We start from the raw sequence: 21006 nt of genomic DNA on the forward strand, positions 1-21006 counted from the left end.
AACACCTATCCAGGTGGGCAGCACTTCCCGGGAGGGTGCACAGACGCGGGGTTTGTGTGGCCAGCCCTCCCCGGCCCCTTCGGGGGCTGGGAGCAGAAGGCGCACCGGGAGCCACAGGCCGGGAAGCTGCTCCCGGCTCTGGGAAGGGCGGGCAGGGAAGGAGGCAGGGCAAGGACCCTCTCGCATGTCCGTCCGCCCCGGGCACAGCCCGCGGGACCGCGCGGCGCTGCGGCCGCACACGGGGCGCGGGGCTGGCCGTGCCCGAGGGATGCCCTCAGGCACCGGGGGGCAGGGGCTGCGGCCGCACCCCAGCATCCCAAACGCGGCGGTCAGAGCGACACACGAGCTCCAGCGGCCCCGCGCTGCTCCGGGGCCCCCGGTGGCCGCGGCGGCTGCGGACCCGCCCGTCCGGGGCGGGGCTCGGCGGGGCGGGGGCTCGGACCCAGCCCGGCCGCGCTCGCCGCCGCCGCCGCCGGAGCGGGAGCCGTCCGCAGGTGCGCAGGTAGGAGCCGCGGCCGGCAGCGCCAGACACCCCCTCCCTCCCGCCCGCTCCCGTCTCGATGTCGCCCCGCCCTGTCGCCGATCGTCGCCCCCGCCCCGGCCGTGGCCCGGGTGCCCCGAGCCGCGAGTGGGGCAGGGCTGGGGGCGTGGGGGCCGCAGGGGCTGCGGCAGCGGCGGGACCCCGCGCTGCCTGTCCTGGAGCGCCCCGGGTCACGGCAGGTGGACACGGGCTAGGTAAGAGGATTAGAGCCGCTTCACCCAGGGCCTGGAGGAGCCAGCTGCGGAAGAGCTCTCCCAGGTGATGATTCCGGCGTCCCTCTCACCCGTGAATCCCTCAGGGGACTCCATCCCTTCGGCGCTGAGGGATGTGGTGGTGGTGACAGAAGTCGGCAGGGTCTCTCGGCCAGGTTGCTGCATAGGGTTCTGTGAAGAAGCTCACCTGGGTTGAGGCTGTGGGGTGGGACAGGTCCTGCCTTCGCCAGATGCTGTCAGGATGTGTCCTGACACATCCTGTGTCCGGTTAAATTCCCTGGAGGGAATTTAAGGTGTCGAGAAAGGCCGTTCAGCTGTGCTGTGGTGCCTCCGGGAGGGAAGGGCGAGATCCTCTCTCCGAGCGATAGAAAGATGCTGGGTGCTGATGTCCCAGGGTCGCTTGGGATCTCAGTCTTAGCTTTTAGTTAGAGCATCATGCTTGTGCCAGACCTTTCATTCAGAGCCCTTAAGCTATAAAGGTTGCAGAAATTGTGAGTTAACCTTTCTGCCTTTTTTTTTCTTTTTTTTTTTTTTTCTCCTTTTCAAGCAAAGCTACTTGTGAAAGTGACCCCAAGGGTTGTCTGATCAACATTCACACAATCCTCCTGCCAGGGCAATGTACTGATGCGTGGTTAATTAGGAATAGCAATTCAATATGGAGGAGGGCAGTGTATGAAAGGTATATCCTGACACTGACTGCCTGTTGTGTCCTGCTCAAACAGATGACAGTGCCTAAAAGAAGGGGACTTGATTCTTGCCCACTTTCTCTCTTTGGGTAATGGGATGAAGACAGGGGACTCCTATTTGCTTGACAAATGTCTTGCTCCTGGTTTCACTGCTGAGCTATTAAAAGCCAGATTGTTTTCTTGTGGTTATCCATGCCCAGCTGTCAGCATTTTCTGAACCTGGGTGCTGAAAGTGCAGTTGTTTGATTTCCCCTTTTAAGATTCTTTGTGCTGCAGTGTTTGCTTTTCAGATGCAGAGCAGGGATGTGTGCTTGTAAGAACACCAACGTTTTCTTTTTCTTTTTTTTTTTTTTTCTTTCTTTTTCTTTTTTTTTTTTTTTTTCTTGGAAGAAATGTCATGTCCATGGCTTTCTCTCTTCCCCCAGCCATTTCCGGGCAGCCTGAGATTGCAAAACTGCGGTTTGGCCCAACAGAGAGACTTTAAGGTCCCAGTCCTGCAGTCCAAGCTGAAGCAATGAGCTGTGATTGCAGGTTAAGTGAGAGCCAAGAAGCAAAGAAAGGTCTGTGAGAAAAGAGAGAGATGATCCTAGGCAATATATTGGGGAGGATACACTGGGATAGGTGGCAGGTGAGGAAGCTGCTGCAGCAGCAGCAGGTTTGGACCAGGACTCCTCTCTGTCACTGATTTCCAGTGTGATGTCTCAGCGAGCAAATCCCTGACTTTGTTGTCTGAAATGGGAATAATTGTGGGGTTTTGCTGTCTCAAGGAGACTTGGAAAAGTCTCTCCTTGCCTTAGGTCCCTGCAGGTTGTAGAAGAGGTCACTTGAGGTTCAGGGATGAGGGCAGGATGAGAGTGAAAAAGAAGAAAAACACATTGGGAACAGGGGGAGAGAGAAGGGCAGAGTGAATGGGAGGAGAGGAAAAGACTGATGTAGCTTCAAAAACCATAAAGGAACTGTTAAAACAGCTGTAGGTTACCTCACATGGGGTTTATTGTACATTTTTATGCTGAGGTTGCTGCTGGATGGTCCTGGCTGCTGGGGAGAGGTCTGGGCTGCCTATCCCATGGGTAGCAAAGGGAAGGGAGCAAAAGCCTGGAGGATGTGGGCTGTTCTGCTGCAATGGTGGGGAGAGTGTCCAGCATCCTCCCTGCAATTTCCTGAGCTGGGACAGGTCCAGGTACTTAGGGAGAGAACTTCTGCTCTTGCTGTATTATTTCCTGCTTCCTGTGAGGAACCACTGGTATTAATAGTGGTGGCTGCCTAAACCAGAAGAGCCAGTGGCCCTTCAGTTTTGCCACCACAGGACTGCAAGAGTGGGTTTTGCCTGGCCGAGACACTGAGGATGGCCACAGCTTTGTCAGAGGGAGCCTGTGGTCTTGGCCCAGCTGAACGCTCTTAGAGGTGTTTTAATGTGGTCTCCTATAGGAAAGTCTGTCTCTGAAAATATTTCAGTAGATTTTAAAAGTGATAATCCCTCTGGCTGCAGTGTAGAGGCTGCTCACACAGGCTTGGCCCCTGTTTAACAGCTGGAAGGTGTTCCCTGCTCCCCTCTGTCCACTGTGTTTGCTTGAAGGGAAATGCTGTATGGCACCTTCCTACTGTAGCTCACGCAATCGCCCTACAAACAGCAATTTATAGTTGTAGCGGCTTGAGACACCGGTAAAAAAAGGAAGTTAATTCCTACATATCAGGAATACTGGCAATGAAGAGGTTAACACCACAGAAATGCCTGTCTGTGATTGCGTACCTCACCCTTTGCTTCTCAGGGCAAATGATTTCCACCGGTCTCAACAGAGTCAAAAGACAATCCCTGTGCCAGAGAGGGCCACTTGAGTGGAATGACAGAAGCCAAGTCATGGGCACTGCACATCCATTCCTTGTAGCTCACCCTCTGGCCCGTCACCACGTTGCTGCTCCTTTGGGGCTTCGGTGGTTAATACGTGAAGAAGAGGACCTCTTTCTGTGGAGGAGGAGTAAGTCCTCAGGTTGAAGAGGTTGGTGAGGGAAAACTGTCCTGACAAACAGCGTGCTCTGCCACAGTCCCTAACAGCTCACAGGCCTTGGGTGTTTTTTGGTTGCATTTACCAAAGGAAATGCTGCTCTGGGGGCAGCGTGCATCTCTCCAAAAGTGTAGAGCTGCAAAGTGCAGTGAAGAAAGGAGCTTATGCTTCCAAAAGGTGAACAGAAGAGGGGTGAAAGGGATAAGAGAGATGAAAGACAGGGTAAACAGGTGGAGAAGCCCTGCTTACAGCCCATGAGAAGCTCTGTAGCTTGAATGTGTGTTTTCTGTTTGGTGGGGAAAAAACGGTGGCAGGGGAACCTGGAATTTTCCTGGCCTTGCAGGGTGTGTACTCTCTCATCCATAAACTCCAGGAGAAGGAGACCATATGATCAGGAATAAGGTTCTGCCAAGTCTCTTCCCCTGGGCTTAGTCTGCTTTTCCTTACCTTCAAAGCTCTTTCTAAGTCAACACTTGAAGTTTCACCTCCCTGTTAAGTGTTCTTTGCCACTCCCAACACTTACATTGTTTTCCTGATAATGGTACAAACCTTTTGGGCAGACTTCCTTCAATCACTGGACAGCCTGTCTACACAGTGCCTCTGACTTCCTGGGCTTTGCCATAACATCAGCCTGTGTTTCTGTATTGCTTGCAGAGCAAAGAGATGGTTTCGCAGACTCTTTCCTCACAGCACAGCTGAAGCAGGGTGAGCTTTGCTGTCTTTTTTTGGGTTGGTTTTTTTTTTGGGTTTTTTTTGGTTTTTTTTGAGGAGACAGCCCTCCTCATTTTCCAGCAACTCTTTACTTTGGGGGTTGGCTGGCAATTTGAGGTAAGTGCCCTTCTCACAAGCATCCCAAACCAAAGGATTCTTAAGGGGAAGATATGCCCTTGTGGTCATGGTGGTGGTGTGAGGCTGCGGGTTTGGTCTGTGTTGAGACTCCACTAGAGATTTCCCTTGTGTCTCACAAGTCTGGTGTAAGTGGCTCTAATCTTGAGCAACTCTGTGTTAAGGAAACTTCTCTCTCTGACCACCCAGAAGCCACTCTGTCAGTCACACTCGCACCACCCCGGGCTGTCACTGCTGGGACCAAAGCCCTTTCACAGTGAGTGGTTCCATTAAGCTGATGTGTGCCTTGCTTGACTCCCCACACCCCCCACATTTACACAGTCTGACAGGTTTTCCTCACTGGCTGGACCCCAGGATTCCCACAGCAGAGTCCCAGAAGCCTGACCCTTTACGTAATTTAATCATGGTGCAGTAACACCATGACAGCTTGAATTGATGCTTCAGGGGGACCCCCTGCACTAAAGAATCCCTGGCCTTTTATACCCTCACGGTCTATGTGCCAGTTCCAATTGTGATATTTGGTCTGGGCCCTTCTTGCTGTGTACTTGGGCTCGACAGGGTCTCTGGGTGACCAGCCACGCTTGGCTGGGGCCACCGGTCTCCATGCCCTTTGCTAGGCACAGGGTGGATGCCAGGTCATGGCCCCTTGCATGTGGCTCCAGCCACCACCACCACCTGCAGCTCCCACTGCGGCTGCTCACCTAGCTGCTGCTTGTTTTCCTCAACATCTGCGCTTGGAGAGGGCAAGGCATCTGCCCTGGGAGGTGGGCAGTCCAGCACACACTGGGAGGACTCACTGGGAGCTGGTTGCCACCTGACTTGTGCAGCCCCTGAGGTCGGGAGGAGCTGGGGTGGCTGTGTCTTGCAGTGAGTGCTCCCTAGCAGAGTGGGATTCCTGGGGCAGGGAAATACACAGCAGCTGCAAAATGCAGTTGTCCTCAGCTCACCCTGGCTTCTCCTGCCTGCTTTCACTGCCCGCTGCCCCAGCTCCTCTCTGAACTGGATGTTACCTTCTGCCTTACCCAGCTCCTCTCTCTGCCTGCTTTGCCTGTTTGCAGGCTGAGGGCCACGACTGCCCAAGCCCTGCTTGTGATACGAGTTGGACCTCATGGAAGTCGGCGTGGTCTGCCATAGGCCCGTGGGTCAAAGCCTGCAGAACACCCCGTTAGTCCTGTGGTGGCAGATCACATTAATTTTTCTTTCCTAGCCCCCAGGAGCGTGGTCTGGAAGCGGGGCGTGCCTGGTTCGTGCAGCGCCAGATGCGAGACAGGCAGGCTCAGCCCACAGGAGCTGAAAGTCGGCGTCTCTGGCTCTAACACAGCAGCTCAGCACTGGCTGCTAAATGGCCTGTAAGTACTGACACCCATGTGTGCCTGAGGGTGAAGGTTGTGGGGCAGCCAGAAGCAGAAAGCCAAGGGCACTGTTAGAACTACAGTGGGGTGTACTGGCCTCAGGACCTAGCGGTGCTGCAGGAATATCTCTGGGTCAGACACTGTGGATATTAATTGGTCCTTTTCTGCCCCTCTTTTTTGGTCATTAGAAGGTTTCATTCCTTTGTTGCACTTGGCCCATCTCTGATAGGTTTTTGTTGGCCAGAGCATTTCATTAGCACGCTGAATGCAGTCACAGTGTGTGAAATGAGACAAGAAGCTTGTACTGATGTTACCGTGGGTGAAAGCATTGCCTCTCAACATTGTTGCAGGATTACTGAAGCATCTCTCCTGCTTCCCCCATGCACAACCCAGAGATGTCTTTACCTTTTCCCATTCCTCTTGTATAAATGAAATGAAAATGGCATTTCTGCACATCTGTGAGATGGTAGGTGGGTACCTGGAGCAAGCAGAACATCCTACCCTGCTGACAGAGGGGATCACTTCTTTTCTTGTTACCCCACCATTTTGTTATGTATTTACAAGCCTCTGTCACATCCTATCTCTCGTTGTGCACTCACACTGGAAACCTTGAGATAAGCCTGAAAACGCCCTGTTTTGTTATGTTGGCATTTGTGACTTGTGGGTGGCAGGTTATATAATGTGCTGGTTTGTATCCACTCAGTTACACTGATTAGCTATCAAGTGACTGTGGTTAATTTTGCTTTTAAAAGCAACAGAGAGCTATAGTGGGCTGCCCCAAAAGACAGAATGTGTTTGGTCCCCTTTGACTGTTGCTGACTGGCAGTAATTCTTTATGACTTGTTCTATGTTTTGAACAGCGTCCTCCTTCTCTCAGTGCTCCTGGCTTTGTACCTGTTCTCAGAAATAACCCAATGGCCTAGTGCTGTGAAATGCAGGAGTGTTGCTCTGGCTTATTATGCATTTCAAGTGCATCCGCATGCTTTAATCTTAAAAAAGATATATGGCTCTGTTAATGTGGTAATTTTGTCCTTCCTTACATTCATGTTCTCTGGTGAAAGCAACTTCAGGAGGAGCCTGTAACTTTGCTTGGCAGATGAAGTTAAGATGTCCATATTAAATGAACCTTGAGCAAGCAGCAGTATATGTTTGGTGAGCTGCCTGCTGTAATTGGAGTGTGTACATTAGAGGAACGGAAGCTTAATTGGTTGAGGGTGTATAGCGGGGCAATGGTAAAAAAAGCAGAGCAAGCAGCTGACAGTCTAAGCAGATTTAGGCATAAAAATGGAACGGGAGATGAGTAAGCTTGCATTGAGAGAAATTCTCAAGACACACACCGGGGCAGTGCTAATGTGAAACTCTTTTCAGTTGCGTACCCTGACTCATATTAGCTGGCAGCAGGAGCACACCTCAGCAGGGGTTTTGCAGTGCTGGTGTGAGACTGTGTGTCAGGAGGGACTGGAAGACCACATGTGAGCTTCTGAGAAGGTGGGCTGGGTCAGCTGTGATACTGAAAATGTTTTTGTTAGTTTGTGAATCCATTGCACCACGAGGGCTTTCTGTCGCTGAAGGCCTTCCTGCGCAAGCCTTATAGCAATGAAGGACAAATGGGTATGGGAAATTACCAACTGCCTCTTGGATGCAGTGTGCTTATTTGGGAGAGCACGGGCTGGCAGAGATTGCTGTTGTTGCCAGCTGGAGTTGCCAGCTCAAATTTGGCATCACTGGACATGGCAGCAATGCAGAACAGAACTGTGGAGAGGAAGTTTGGCTTGATGTCATCCCTGTGGAGCAATTAACCATCAAAGAGTTTGTTTCTACATTTCCCATAATGAATTTTGGTAATTTTTCCTATCACACTTGGCATTTTACTTTGGTTAAACTGGTGTGGTGCTGCAGGAGAGGCTGATGTTTGGGTTCCTTGTTCTCTTGTGCTGGTCTTCGTGTGCACTGAGGTCTCCCAGCTTGAAGATAGAAACACTGGGGACGTCCCTGAAGAGGACAAGGCTAACCCAAAGGCAGCTGCTGAGAATGATGTCTGCTGAACACTAGTGCAAAGCTAGGCAGTTTTGGCACATGTTCAGGGTTTCTCCTTTGGAAGAAGTTGGGATTACATGTAATTTTGTTCCTGGCACCTGAATAACACAGCAGGGAGTAAATGAGAAATGCACGGGAGCTGAGCCGTGTTTTTAAACCATCCTCTGCCCACGTGGGGATGCTGAAACATATCCAAGCACGTGTGGGCTGTGCCAATGGCCAGCATTAAAAGGTGTTGCTGTTTGGGGCCATGGGGGAGAGGGACCCTTCTTTCCTGCTTTTGGTATTTCATCTGTCAGATGCAGGTGGCTTCCTTCTTTTTAACTGGCTGAAGTTAGTGTCTCTGAACCATGGAGCTGGCTTCCCAGCAGGACACTGTGCTCTGCACTGATCGCTCATTTAATATGCAATGATTTCAGATGTCATTTTCTGTCGGTGGCTGATGGAAGGGGACTCCGTGTGGCACAGTGAATATTAAACAGAGGGCTGTTTTCCAAGGAGGTGAGTCTGTAGCTGTGTTGCTCTGACTCTGGGGGGGGTTGGGCTCTAGTCTTGGCCTCGCTCCATTTTAGAGCTCAGCACAAAACAGTGGTTACCTAGACAGTATTTTCACATTTCCCCACTCCATTCTAGTATGGAGTCCACGTCCCTGTGTGCTGCCTCGCTGCTCTGCCTGGGGGAAAAGCCCTTGCCACCACCCTCTCTGCATGACAGGCAGCGCTGAAATAGCTTGTGAAGGCTTTTTCCATGCTGGGAGGTGGAGGAGCTGCACCAACCCATTAATGAGGACAGGTGTTATGGCTCCTTTTTTTCTTTATTGTGTGAATGAAACTTGTGTACCTTTCCAAAGGCAAAGGGTAAATAATAAGATGTGCCATCCCCTGACATGAAAGAATTGTGTTACCTTGGCTCAGTCCAGCCACCACCAGAGACAAGAGGAGGGTCGAGCACAGCAGTCACAACCTTGCAGAGCTGGAACAGGAGGTGATGTTACCTGCCTGCTCCCTTCAGCCAAGGCAGGAGGGGGGCGTTTGGCCACGGTTAGGTCTCCCCTGTGCGGGGCGTTGGCACTTGGGCGCTGTGCTGCCGGGGGCTGTCAGAGACACGGTCCTGTGGCAGGTGGAGCAGCTGCCACCTGCAAGTGGTCCTTGGGATTGCTGTCACGGGTCTCCCAGTGCCACAGCACCATCCAACACCGGCTAAGGAATGCTGCTGCAGTGATGCTGAACAGCAGGAGGAAAAGGCAAGGGCAGCACTTCATGGAATAGCTGCAGGCATGACAGCGGGAGCTGTGCGGGTTGCAGAGATGTGACATGCTGTGTCTCCTGTGCTGGAGGAGAGGAAGAGAAGTGAGATGGGAAATCTAGTCCCCTTCGTTGATAATTTCTTCTGATCTGTTCGCTGTGCTAAAGATCTGTGTGCACACTGGAGCTGCCTGCCTTTTAAATCAGCATACTTAATACTTGCATCATTTCATGCTCCTTGTGTGCAGTTCTCTCTGCTCCCAGGTCAGAGAAGAGACCTTATCTGACTGCTTTTCTGTCTTTTAAGGTTTGGAATTCAGCCTTACTCCAGACTGTCTGTACAAACAGCACCAAATCGTGGCCTCATGGCTTTGTGCAAGTGTGGTGTGACTCCGGGCACTGCCAGGGTGCTGTTTTGTACCCCGGCTAGGCCATTTGCAGGGAAAACAAGATAGCTGACCCATAGAGGCGAGAGTGCCGTGCCTTCTACAGGGTGTGGGGAGCCTCAGTCAAGCTCCTCAGCCCCTGTCCCAGTGAGGCGGGACAGGAATTAGTGTCTGGGGCCCCGAGCAGTCCGGCCAGCGTGGGGAGCAGTAAGCTGGGGGCTGCTGTGACATGGTGAGGATGCTGGCTCTCTTCTGGGTCTTCACAGCAGGGAGCAGGCCATGGCTCTGCTGCGGATACAGGAAGGCCAGGGGAGCTGAGAGGAGCAGGATGACAATGCGGGTACTTTCTTCTCTAGGGCAAAGGGAAGGATCATGGCTTTAAGGACCTGGACGAGGTAATTGAGCTGCCAATGCAAGCAGGCTCGAGTGAGAGGCTGTCATCTCTAGGCTGTCCTGGCACCCCAGGGTGCCTCACTATGCCATGTGGGTGCTGGTGGCCCCAGGGAATGCCTGCCCTGCAGCAGGGAGGGGGATAGAGCACAGGGGCAGGGGTGCTGCTGCCCTGGTGAAAGTAAAGCAGGTACTGGAGCTGTGAGCCTGGCGTTGTTCCCCTCTCTTTGTGTCTCTGGCTGTGCCGGTGCCCGGAGGAACATTTATGGAGGAGGACAGAGCATGAGAAAATACTTGATCCATTATCAAAGGCCTCACATGGAGCCGTAGGACTCCCTGTGCCCGCAGCACAGCAGCGTTTCTGAATTGCACACATGACAGGAACGGCCCCGGCGTTCCAGATGCTCATCCAGCATGATCTTGCCTGGAGGACAAACGCTTCCTCGGGAGGCGGCATCCTTACTCCGCACGCGGATGTGGTGCCGGCGTGTCAAGAGCTGATCCTGTTGGCAGCGCCTCATCCCGGCCCCGGCAGCGCTCGGAGCCGGCACTGGAGCTTGGCTCCGCTCTAGGTGTGTCCAGGCGCTATTTTTAGCGGCTTGCTGTGGCCAGGATGGGAGCTGGTCGTGTGCTTTGTGGAGACGATGACAGCACGGGCATCCCTCTCTCTCCGTGCTGCGGGCTTTGCCGAGGCAGCGTGTGTGGAATCGGTAATGATCCTGGGTAGGAGGCTGCCTTGCCTTGTGCCCGTGGGAAGCTGTCGGGAATCAGAGCTGCAGGTCTTGTGCAGGTCACCTTGCACAAAAGCCTTAAGAGAAGTACTTTGAAAACAGCTCAAATTCTGTAGGTGTGGTTGAAAAGTCTCCCGCTCCTGTGCCTTGGTTGTTAAAAAATGTGTGGAGGATGCTGCCTGTGCGCTCTTTGTGCCTTGTGCCGCTAGTGACAGCAGGAAAGTTTGCAGGGGCCATGAGGAGCTTGGTACCTTGGCACCTGCTGTGGGGATGCCCTTCTTGGTCTCAGAAGAGGGGGGCTGAGGAGGGTGGGTGCCTCAGGTTTTTACTTTGTTCTTTGTTTCTAGCAGGTATGGATGGGAAGAAATGCAGCGTGTGGATGTTTTTACCTCTTGTCTTTACCCTGTTTACATCAGCTGGACTATGGATAGTGTAAGTTATCTCCTGCTGGTTATTTGGGAGGCTGCTCCTCATTAAGGAGAGTCTTTTGGGGATGCTCTGCCCTTGAGCTACTGTGGGGCTGGGAAGGCACATGGTAGGGGCAGGGGCCAGTCTGTGCCACTTCATGGCTTGAAGTATCACTTTTTTATCCCTCAGTTTCTGTGCTCCCCAGGCCAAGTTGCTGACCTTGCTTTCTTTCTGGTGTGTGTTACTGGGAGTTGCCTAAAAAGAGACAGCCAAAAATGTAAAAATTTCCTTTAATCGCATTTTCTTTGAATGACTCAGCAGAGCTCTTGGAGAAACACTTAGACCCTGCTTTGGGGTAGAAATTCAAAATCTGCAGCATCCAGCACCGCACTGAAAACCTGCCAGCAGCTTAATGCTGACACCTCACTTTCTCCCTTATGCTTCTTGCCAAAATGCACACAAGACATACACTTCCCTGAGGTGGGCTCTCTCCAAGCGTGCAGGCAGATGACTGCAGCATGAATTTGGGAGTGATAAATGTGTGATCAGCAGCTATGCTCAGGCTTAGAAGCAGTTATCCTGCAGAATGTGGCTTTGGCCGTGGCCTATGGATGCTGTTTTTCAGCAGCAAGGGGCAGCTTAAGCCTTTTGTCTGACCTCTATTGCTTGTTGTTTTTCTTGTCCCATCCCCTCTCTGTTAAAACGGCTTTTGTGGATGGAGTACCATACTAAAGCTAATGAATCAAAATGACTCAAACTAAAAATGAAAGCATTCCCCTGCTGGTTAATTTTAAGGCAGCTCAGTTCAGTGACCCTGTTTGTCTGCTGGATCGTGCAAACCAGATGCAACACAAAGGAAGGCACATGGACTTAGAAATAAACAAAACTGCCTGCCTGAGCAGAGGGAAACACAGGCTCCTCCAGCAGATCCTGCCAGTGGGCTTTGAAACACTTAATGTGTTGTTTGAGTGATATTTAGAATGGAAGCTAGGATGAGGTTTGACACTATTTCATTTTTTTTTCCTTTTCCTTGACAGGTACTTTATAGCAGTGGAAGATAACAAAATTCTCCCACTAAGTGTACCAGATAGGTAAGAGCTGTTTGTGGGCTTTATATTCAATCACTTGTTTCTTTGAAATAATGAAACAATTACAGCAAAATGGGAAAGAACACCTTGAATCTTTATGCCTGTGCCTGTGTCTTTTAGGAAACCTGGTCCCAAAAGACCGCCTTATATAAGGTAAACAAATTATTTTCTTCCAAGGTCTGCTCTGGTTAATAGTTGTATTTATGTGTCTTTGCCATCCTAGAGTTACAATGATATACTTTATATTTTCAAGTATTGCAGGTGATGCACCTCCTGCAAGCTGTGTGTTTAGTCAAGTCATGAACATGGCAGCATTTCTAGGTAGGAACCACAACTGGAGTTTCTTTCTTTCTGTTTAAGAGTCACTGAAACATAAGTAATATCCTGTACGTATTCTTCTTGAATGTGATGATGTGAAACCTTTTGAACTGTACATTTCATTGGTGCTTCTTCCCATTGCAAAGAAGGAAATATAACAGGGGAAATACAACCTCCAGACCGCAAATGTGTTGTGGGAGGTGCGATGGTAGGTGACTAACTATGAAATAGTTGAGTTTAGAACCTTTGCTGTAATGAGAAAAAAATAAATTAAGGGAATCAAAGCAGAATTGATTCCCTAAATTTCAAGAAAGCTAACTTTAGGCTCTTTAGGGAGGCACTTAGCAGAATACCTCAGGAATTTGCTTTTGAGGGTTTAGGTGTCCATAAGTTCTGGTTAGTCTTTAAGAGCCACCTTTAAGAAGCACAGGAGCAGGCAATCCAGCTGTGTGGGATTGTGCTCAAAGAGTAGGGCAGAAGACCAGCTTGGCTTAAGAGGAAAATGCCATTATATGGTCTCTGGAAGGAAGGTTAGGCTTTGCAGGAGGATTGCAGAGCTGTGGTTTGTATATGCAGGGAGAAGACAGGAAAGGCCAAAGCTCAATTTGGTTTAAAGCTGGCCAGAGTTGTTTGAGACAACAAGAAGAGTGTTTTTAAGTATGTCAGTGGCAAAAGGAGGCCTAAAGAAAATGTTGGACAGATACTTGTTAAAGGCTGTAACCTGACTAGTAGGGATGAAGAAGTGGAGGCATTCAATGCCTTTTCTGCCTCAGTCTTTCATAAAATGCTGTTAGACCTCGGGCTGTTCAGTCCTCTGTGTTGAAGGACTGCAATTGCAAGGAGCAGTGACTGTCCGTTTGTGAGCACTGGAATTGTCCAGGACCAGATGTATCAGCTGAATGCTCACAAGTCCCTTGGTCCTGGATGGGATTCATCCCAGAATACTGAAGGAGGTAGTGGATGTTAGGGCAGGACTCCCCTCTATCGTCTACCAAATGTCCTGTGATTCTGGGGAGGGCTCTACTGACTGGCAGCCAGCCAGTGTTATTCTAATCTACAAGAAGGGGGTGAAGAAACACCCAGAGACCTACAGACCTGTTGGTCTAACCTCAATTCCTGGAAAAATTACGGACAAGATGATATGGACACATTTAAAGAATAATGCAATCACCAGGCACAGTCAGCATAGGCTCACAAAGGGAAAGTCCTGTTTAACAAAATCAATATCCTTCCATGATAAGGCCACACACCTGGTGGATGAAGGGAAGGTGTTGGATGTAGCTTTTCTGGATTTTAATGAGACTTTAGACACTGTCCCTCACAGCAGCTTTCTGGAGAAGTTGTCCATCTGTGAGATCAGCAGTTTCACAGTGCACTGAGCAAAGAACTGGCTGAAGGGCAGGACTCCCAGGGCAGTAGAGAAGCTCCATCTGGCTGCCATCCAGCCACCAGTGGTGTCCCTCAGGGCTCAGTTGAGGGCCAGTTCTGTTCAATATTTTTATCAACGATCTGAATGAATGACGTGAATGGTGCCATTAGCAAGTCTGCTGGTGAGCCCAAACTGAGAGGTGCTGTTGACTTTCCTGGGAAACCAGGTGCCTTCCAGAGGGATCTAGATAGCTGGAACATTGGGCAGTGATTAATGGGATGAAATTAAACAAGTCTAAATGCTGTATCCTGCACCTGGGATGGAGTATCACTGGACCCAAGTATAAATGGGAAGAGGATGTGGAAAGGGAGGTGTGGATCTCTTCCTCCTCCGATCTGGTTACAGGACATGTGGGAATGATTCAAAGCTGCTCCAGGAGGAGCTTAGACTGAACATTGGGAAGCATTTCTTTACTGTGAGTGGTCAAACACTGGAATAGGATTACTAGGGAGATGGTTCATGCCCCAAGCCTGTCACTGTTTAAGAAACATCTGGGCAATGCCTTTAATAGCATGCTTTAACTTTTGGTCAGCTCTGAATTGGTCAGGCAGCTGAATTTGATGATTGTTGTAGACCCCTTTCAACAGAAATAGTCTGTTCTGTTCTAATCTCTGCTTTGTGGATAAAGTCAATCTTTCCTCTGCTATATTTGTGTACTTCTGAGAGCTGCTTTTAGCTTATATCTCTGACCACCTCAGTTATGTCAACGCTAAAGGTGAGGAAAGGTACAGAAACATGCTAGAAATGTGGGAATTACTGAAATTGCAAATGCCATTGTTTTGCAGGGAATGCTTTTAATCCCCTTTTGTCATTCCCATCAGGTTTTAGAAAAAGATCACATGATTTCAGGAGTCTGTATTGTAGAAATAGAAATTTTAAAGTTCCTGTATGTGAGCTTGAGTAGTCACAGGTGGCTGTCCCAAACAATTGCCTGGGGGTGAAAAATAGAAATCCTGGTTTTGGGTGGGAGCAAAGTTCTCATTTCTAGGGATTTGGAGTGGATTGATTCACTAGAGCAATTGTGAGAGAGTAAATTCAAATATGTTTTGCAGTTTGGGTAAAAGTGGGTATTTTTCACTTACGGTGCCCTTATTTTTCTAAACCATTTTTTTGATATTATACCAGGGATTTTGTGGAAAATGCAGATCTAATTTGCCAAGGCAAACTATTTACAGCAATATGAGCTGCATGCTATCAATTTGAGCATGAGCATAAGAAGGGGTTTGACAGCAAGCAAATTTCCCTGTTCAACTAAATTGATTTTTAGTGGTCTGGCTTGAATTGCCTCTGAAGGCCAACCGATTGCCTGGCTTTCTGTGTTGTTCCTTGCACCATTCACTAGGGAGGGCAAGGATGCACAATTTGAGTATCTTCTGGGGTTCTGCCATGTCATATGATGTATGATATATCTATCGTGTATCATACACCATAGTGCTTGGGGGAATTGTTAGCTTGGAAGGAATGTTATTCCATTCTTCTTGGGAAATTAGTGCAACATTTTGGCTTATGTTTGTGGCAACAGAACTTGTTCCAGAGGAGGTGAAGAGGCTGTGGGCATTATGGCAAACCCTGCAGAGATATGTATGTGCCATTTATGTGCTTTTTAATACGAGTGGGGTTTGACATACCTCCTCCAGGAGAGCTCAGGACTCGTGGGTGGAGTGAAGCAATGCAAATCCAGGTGCCACTAAGTGAATGCATGGTGTGCATATGATAGGAGCTTCACAGGCAAGCAGGAAGGTGTTCTTTCCCCCAGAAAATTTGCAGACGAAGCATAATGAGAAAAGGAAGCCTGGAGCTCGCTGTAGCTGTATTCCAAGAGAAATGCTTCCTCTGCTTAGCCTTGTGCCTGATTAAGTGGGAGGGGGCCGTGCAGAAGCACAAAGCTTGCTGACCTGCAGTTATAAAGAGGAGGAGGAGGGGGCTGTGAGCCCCCAGGCAGGCGTTTGCTGCAGCAGGTTCTACCCACTGACGCCCCTTGCCTTGTGTTTCCTTCCCAGCGCTTGTGGTGGCTGTCCTGCGCTTCATCCAGCTGAAGCCAAAGGTGCTCACCCCCTGGCTGAACATCAGCGGCCTGGTGGCACTGTGCTTGGCCTCTTTTGGGATGACCCTGCTCGGCAACTTCCAGGTACTGCTCTGCAGGCTGCCACTGCTCTGTCCGTGATGTGAGAACCCCGCTTTTCCAGCGGATCTGCCCGGGTCTTTGAACGACCTGTGATGTGAGCCTGGGAAAAGCATGTGCCCCAGCCCTCTCTTTACCTGCTAACTCTGCCACCTCTGTGCCGAGATGAAGGGCCACAACCGCTTTTCACGTGTCTCCAGCGGGGTTTGCAGCTGCATGCTTAGGCCTGACCTGCTGAGAGCCGCAGCAGGAGCCTCCTGAATCTCTTGGGAGCTGGCACAGATGGCACTGGGTGAAAGGCTGGAGCGGGAAGTTTGCAGACACATCTGTGCAAACAGATGCACAAATGCCCATGCAAATTTAGACAGCTCGGTGTCCTTCTTTTAAAACATATGTTGCTTTAAATCCACCTCCTGCTGATCCTGAGACCTGCCAGGAGAGAGACACAGCAGAGGAGTGGCAGGACTTCTCTGGACATGGTGGGTGTCTGTCCCATTCTCCCTCAGTCCTGCAAGGTTGTAGGAGCAAGCATCTGCCACATCTGTAGGGATGGGTCTTCCCTGTGGTCACGATTGTGTCTGTCAGAGCTGCAGTGAAAATCAAGGTGTTAGAGTCAGTGGGGCTTGAGTTTGACTCTGAGGCTCTGCCTCTCACTGGGGTGCAAGTAATGACCCCCAATAATGGCAGGAGCTGAGAAAGGTCAGTGCAGGCTGGCTGCTTCCCTGGCTTGGCATGACAGGGACCCAAAACAGAAATGGAATTTGTTTTGTGAAGGGTGAGGAGGATCTCTTTGGATTGTACAGTCATTGGAGGAACTTGGTGTCCTTTACAGTTGACTTTTTATTTTTCTTTTTGAATGAGGTGTGAGATAATTTGACATTTATGGACTTGGTCTTCCTAACTCCACAGCACAAACCCAAACCCCAGGGTCTTGTTTTTTCACAAGAGCTTCCCAGCTAGGAATTATGACGCCTTTGTAACAGCTTTGTCTACCTTTGAGAAGAATATTCCTAGTACAGGACAGGCACTAGGAAACAATTTAGACCTCTCCAGCCTTTTTCACTCTTCAAATGATTATAATTTAACAGTAGATGCTTTGAATCATTTCTGGCTATAAATTCTGATTATTCTCTGATATCTGATTCTAACTATCCTTTCCTTGTTAGTTACCTGTATCCTTTTTTAGATCTTTTGCCAAACATGAAAACCTGCGGTAATGAGACCTTAGTCTGTGCCTCTCCCTGCCTGACTGCTGAGCTCAGTGTGGCATTAAATCCTATTTCTGGAAAATTATACTTTGGATATTTTAGGGGGACAGTATAGCTGTGAGTCCCTTGCAGTGCTGACTATCTTGGGAAAGTCAGCTCAATCCCATTTTTGCCTGAATGATTATTTGGACCTACCATTGAAAGGATTTCAGGGTAGAGAGGAGGGGAGATATCAGTGGAGGCACAGCAACAGCAGATTGTGTCTTATTTGATGGGCATTTGTTAAATCATCAAACAGGAATTAAGGCTGCAGGGAGAAGTTACAGACTGGTGGTTTCTTTTCTAGAAAAGCCTCAGAGGCAGAGGGAAAACAGAAATTGTTTGGCTTAAGTCCATGCTGGACTTTCTGAATGGATTTGCAGCCTCAAGGGATCTTTTTGCAGATTCTTGCTAGTTGAACCTGGCTGTCATTTGGCCTTGCAGTGCTGCACAGTCACTGAGCCCTGTGAGACAGGGCAGCCCAAGGAACAGGGAAGCACTGGCACTCCACAGAGGTTGGGTTCGTGTTGCCTCAGACTCCAGTGGTTGAGGACAGGCAGAAGAGGAAATTTGGTGGGAGAAACTTGCCAAACCAGGAGATTGTATTTGTGTTTTGGCTTGTGCTAGCTCAAGGGGGTGTCAGGGCTCTCTGCTCCCTGCAGCTGGCACTGGAGGTGCACAATTTGCATCCATTGCAGGGAGCTGTATAAGATCCATAGTGAGTTGTCCTTGCCTGCCCTGGCCATCACTTGGAGCCAAGGAAGAATTTATTTCTGAGCTCTGCATTTGTGAGTCTTGTCAGGGAGCTGTGGAGACAGTCCTCAGGCAACTGCATTTTCCACGGTGCTCTTGGGCTTTGCGCAGATCTGCTTGGCTGTGACAGCTGTCAACTCACCTTGGTTGTGTTACACCTTACACTTCTGCCAGAAGAAATGATACAGCATCTCTGTCTCACACCTCAGTGCTCCCCACTCTCCCCTACCCCACCTCAGCAGCAATCCACTTAGCAATCAGATAATTCCTGTTGTGTCCAGGCAATCACTGTTGTATTTGTTCCTAGCTTTCCAATGATGAGGAGATCCACAACGTGGGCACATCGCTGACCTTTGGCTTTGGGACCTTGGCATGCTGGATCCAGTCTGCCCTCACCCTCAAGATCAACTTGAAGAATGAGGGGCGGAAAGCTGGGATTCCGCGAGTGGCTCTCTCAGCCAGCATCACCCTCTGTGTGGTGCTCTGTATCCTTTTGTCTTGCTCCCTGGGAAGCCAGGTGTTGTGTATGTTCTGCAGCAGCTCTTCTCACACCTGTCCTAGGATCTCAAAGCATTTTGGCATGCTACTCAGTCTGTCTTCATGGCACAATGCTGTTTCAGTGCTCTACTGTGTAGAGTGATTCTTCCAGATTTTACAGAAAGGGACAATTTTGCAGGTGATCTAAATAGAAGGAAATACTTCACAGTGTGGGTTGAAAGGTGTTCCCGCTGGATGTGGTGGGTGCAGTGATCTGATCCAGCTCCCACTGGGAAACTCCTGGCAGGTAGGGGCCCACAGCCAGGTCCCCTCTTGCTGGCTCTGTCCCTGGCTAGCTGGATGCTCAAACAAATCACTGACTTCTCTGCACCCAAGTCTTCCCTTCTGTAAATGTTTATCACCCTGGTGTGGAATCAGGGAGCCCTGGTCCCTATAGAAGAGCTGCTGTACTCTATGGGCGTCACTGGACACCTGGCATCCCTTTCATCTCTAGCATCATGTTCACACTCTCCTCATGATGGCTGGATGGGTTGACTTAGCCATGTGACTTTGTTCAGATTTTTTTTCCCTGTTGGCTTTCAGACTGGTTGGTGTCTCTGCTCCCACTTGTTCTCCTTGACTTTCCTCTTCCAGATTTCATCCTTATGGCCCAGGGCATTCACATGCATGCTTCCAGGATCCAGTGGGGCCTAGTGATGTGCTTCCTGTGCTACTTTGGCACCTTTGCAGTGGAGTTCAGGCATTACAGATTTGAGATCATTTGTTCTGAGTACCAGGAAAACTTTCTGAGCTTTTCCGAAAGCTTATCAGAAGCCTCCGAGTACCAGACAGATCAGGTGTAGCCTGTCCTCTGGCAGGGGGGAGGGGGGCAGGTGTGGTCCCGTGGGTGAAACATGACCTCATTTACACTTTTTTTATGAGTTTCTTTTCATGTGCAATCACGATGGTATTGCCAAAGGGCTCTGAGGGTGGCTGTTTCACTAAGAGCCAAACAGCCAGAGGTGTCTGCTGGAAGAGAAAGTGGATCCATCTCAGCGGCAGCGTGAGAGCACAAGCTGCGGAGTTGGTGCTACCGGGGACTCTTTCTGAGTGGCTCTGTCGCACTCTGGTGTTCAAAACATCCAGCAGCCTGTCCTTGTGACACCCCTCTGAGACCAGTCCTGCTCAGCCCACCCCGCAGAGAAGGAAGTGAAGGAAGCAGACCTCTTCAAACAGCAAGAGTCTCCAGGAGTCACAGGTTCCCGAGTCACCAGACTGTCTTCCATGTGTTTCTCAGGTTGTTTGCTTTGCTGCCAACCGGGGGAACTTGGTAGGGTGAGCAAGAGCAGCTGTTTCTTCAGAACCTGGAATCAGATACGGAAGAGCCCAAGGGACTGGCTTTCATGGCAAGCAGGCAGGCATTTCTTCCAGCCTGGAAAGCAGCCGATGGTAAATCTGGGTTTGGAAGGAACTATGCTGTGATCAGGAAGTGAGACTTAGCTGATGCTGCCTTGGAGCCAGGCAGATCATCCCCAGGCCAGAGGGGTGACCCAGTGGGGTGCTGTGCTTGGCTCCCTGGTGGGGACTGGTAGGAGTGAGGTGCTGAATTAAGATGAGAATGTCTGTGTGCTCTGAAGACAACCCAGAAAAGGCTATTTTTCCGCGTGTAGTGCTTCCACCACACATTGTGTATTGTGTTTCAAAAGTTTTAAATTTTTTTTTTTTTTACGTTCACTGAGTGGGAAAACATTGTGTTAGAGACAACAGGCTCATCTGCCACGAGAACAGTACCAGTGGTTCTGGGCACAGGGTTTGGTTTTGCTCCTTGTGCAAGCCAAACTTCCGACATGCTGGTTTGGGCTCTGGGCCCCTCAGTGGGGCCAGTTGTCCTGAGTGAAACCTTCCAAGGTGCCAGGAGGGAGTTCTGGCCCAGAGGCTGGGTGATCTGTCTGAGGGCTGGATGTGTGAGAAGGGAACAGCAAAACCGGAAGGGCTTCTCCCTCTCTGAAGTTTGGTTTTCAAACAGGTCTGTTTTCAGAGGAGGAGCTCAAAGCCCATTTGAAAACCCGATTTTGGGAAGGCTGCTGTATTGGCTGGGCAGGGGAGTGATGGGAGTTGCTCCTCATGAGCATGGCTCCTGTTTTCCTCCACACATCAGGCTCAGCTTAGGTTTACATCTTGTCTGAGCTGCAGGAAAACAAGCAGAAATTAAAATGGTAGAAAAAGGCACTTGAAGGGGAACTCGTACTCCTCTGTGGCATTTCTGACAGAGGGAAAAGGCAAAAGGGCATTCAGTCTTCTGCAAAGGTCACAGGCCTCTCCTGAGAGGAGAAACAGTTGAGACAAACTGTATTAAGCAGAAAGCTTTCAGCCAGCCCTTTATTTTCTGTGCACCAAAACTTGTTCTCAGGCAGCTGTTACAAATCCAGAGCATTTTTGGCCAGCGGAGGGTTGTTGTGGATTGCTGAAGGCTTCCTCCTTGTAGCAGTGTCATTTAGTGGAAAGCTTTCCTGGAGGGATGTGCTGAGAGTGGCCAAGGACACAGCAGCGTGAGGTGCCAGCTCCCTAGAGGCTCATCCAGGGAGCTCCTCCTGGGCAAGGACAGGAGGGGACAGTCTGGAGAACATGCAGGTGGGGATCCTCTTGCACTGGCACACACTCAATCCATATGGAGCACAAAACAGCAATTTGTTGTAAGGATGTTTTACTGTAAATAGTCCACTGTGACTTTTTTCC

The 21006-nt window shown here is 50.0% G+C and overlaps 1 protein-coding gene across 4 annotated transcripts; it reads left to right on the top strand.

Moving 5' to 3' along the window:
- Nucleotides 1-440: 440 nt before the first annotated feature.
- TMEM150C (transmembrane protein 150C) lies at nt 441-20656 on the top strand. Of its 4 annotated transcripts, none has more exons than XM_066186614.1 (8): nt 441-502; nt 10779-10860; nt 11874-11927; nt 12045-12077; nt 12178-12245; nt 15672-15799; nt 18101-18278; nt 18925-20656. In XM_066186614.1, exons 2-8 carry the CDS (start codon nt 10781-10783, stop codon nt 19131-19133), a joined length of 750 nt encoding a protein of 249 aa, XP_066042711.1. In that variant the 5' UTR covers nt 441-502; nt 10779-10780; the 3' UTR covers nt 19134-20656. The 4 variants fall into 4 exon arrangements, with proteins under 4 accessions (XP_066042711.1, XP_066042712.1, XP_066042710.1 ...); XM_066186615.1 differs by having other exon boundaries at nt 458-502; nt 10776-10860; XM_066186613.1 differs by lacking the exon at nt 441-502 and adding an exon at nt 10191-10269.
- Nucleotides 20657-21006: the final 350 nt, after the last annotated feature.

The sequence above is a fragment of the Chamaea fasciata genome, unplaced genomic scaffold, assembly GCF_029207755.1.
Source record: "Chamaea fasciata isolate MVZ Bird 193981 ecotype frontalis unplaced genomic scaffold, bChaFas1.0.hap1 SCAF_6, whole genome shotgun sequence".
NCBI lineage: Eukaryota > Metazoa > Chordata > Aves > Passeriformes > Sylviidae > Chamaea > Chamaea fasciata.

Excerpts from the sequence above, each read along its gene's own strand:
- TMEM150C (XM_066186611.1), top strand. The coding sequence starts at position 10,601 with ATGCTGCCTGTGCGCTCTTTGTGCCTTGTGCCGCTAGTGACAGCAGGA. Across the intron at positions 12,078-12,177 it reads AAAAGACCGCCTTATATAAG|TATTGCAGGTGATGCACCTC; the intron begins GTAAACAAATTA and ends TATATTTTCAAG. Across the intron at positions 15,800-18,100 it reads CCCTGCTCGGCAACTTCCAG|CTTTCCAATGATGAGGAGAT; the intron begins GTACTGCTCTGC and ends ATTTGTTCCTAG.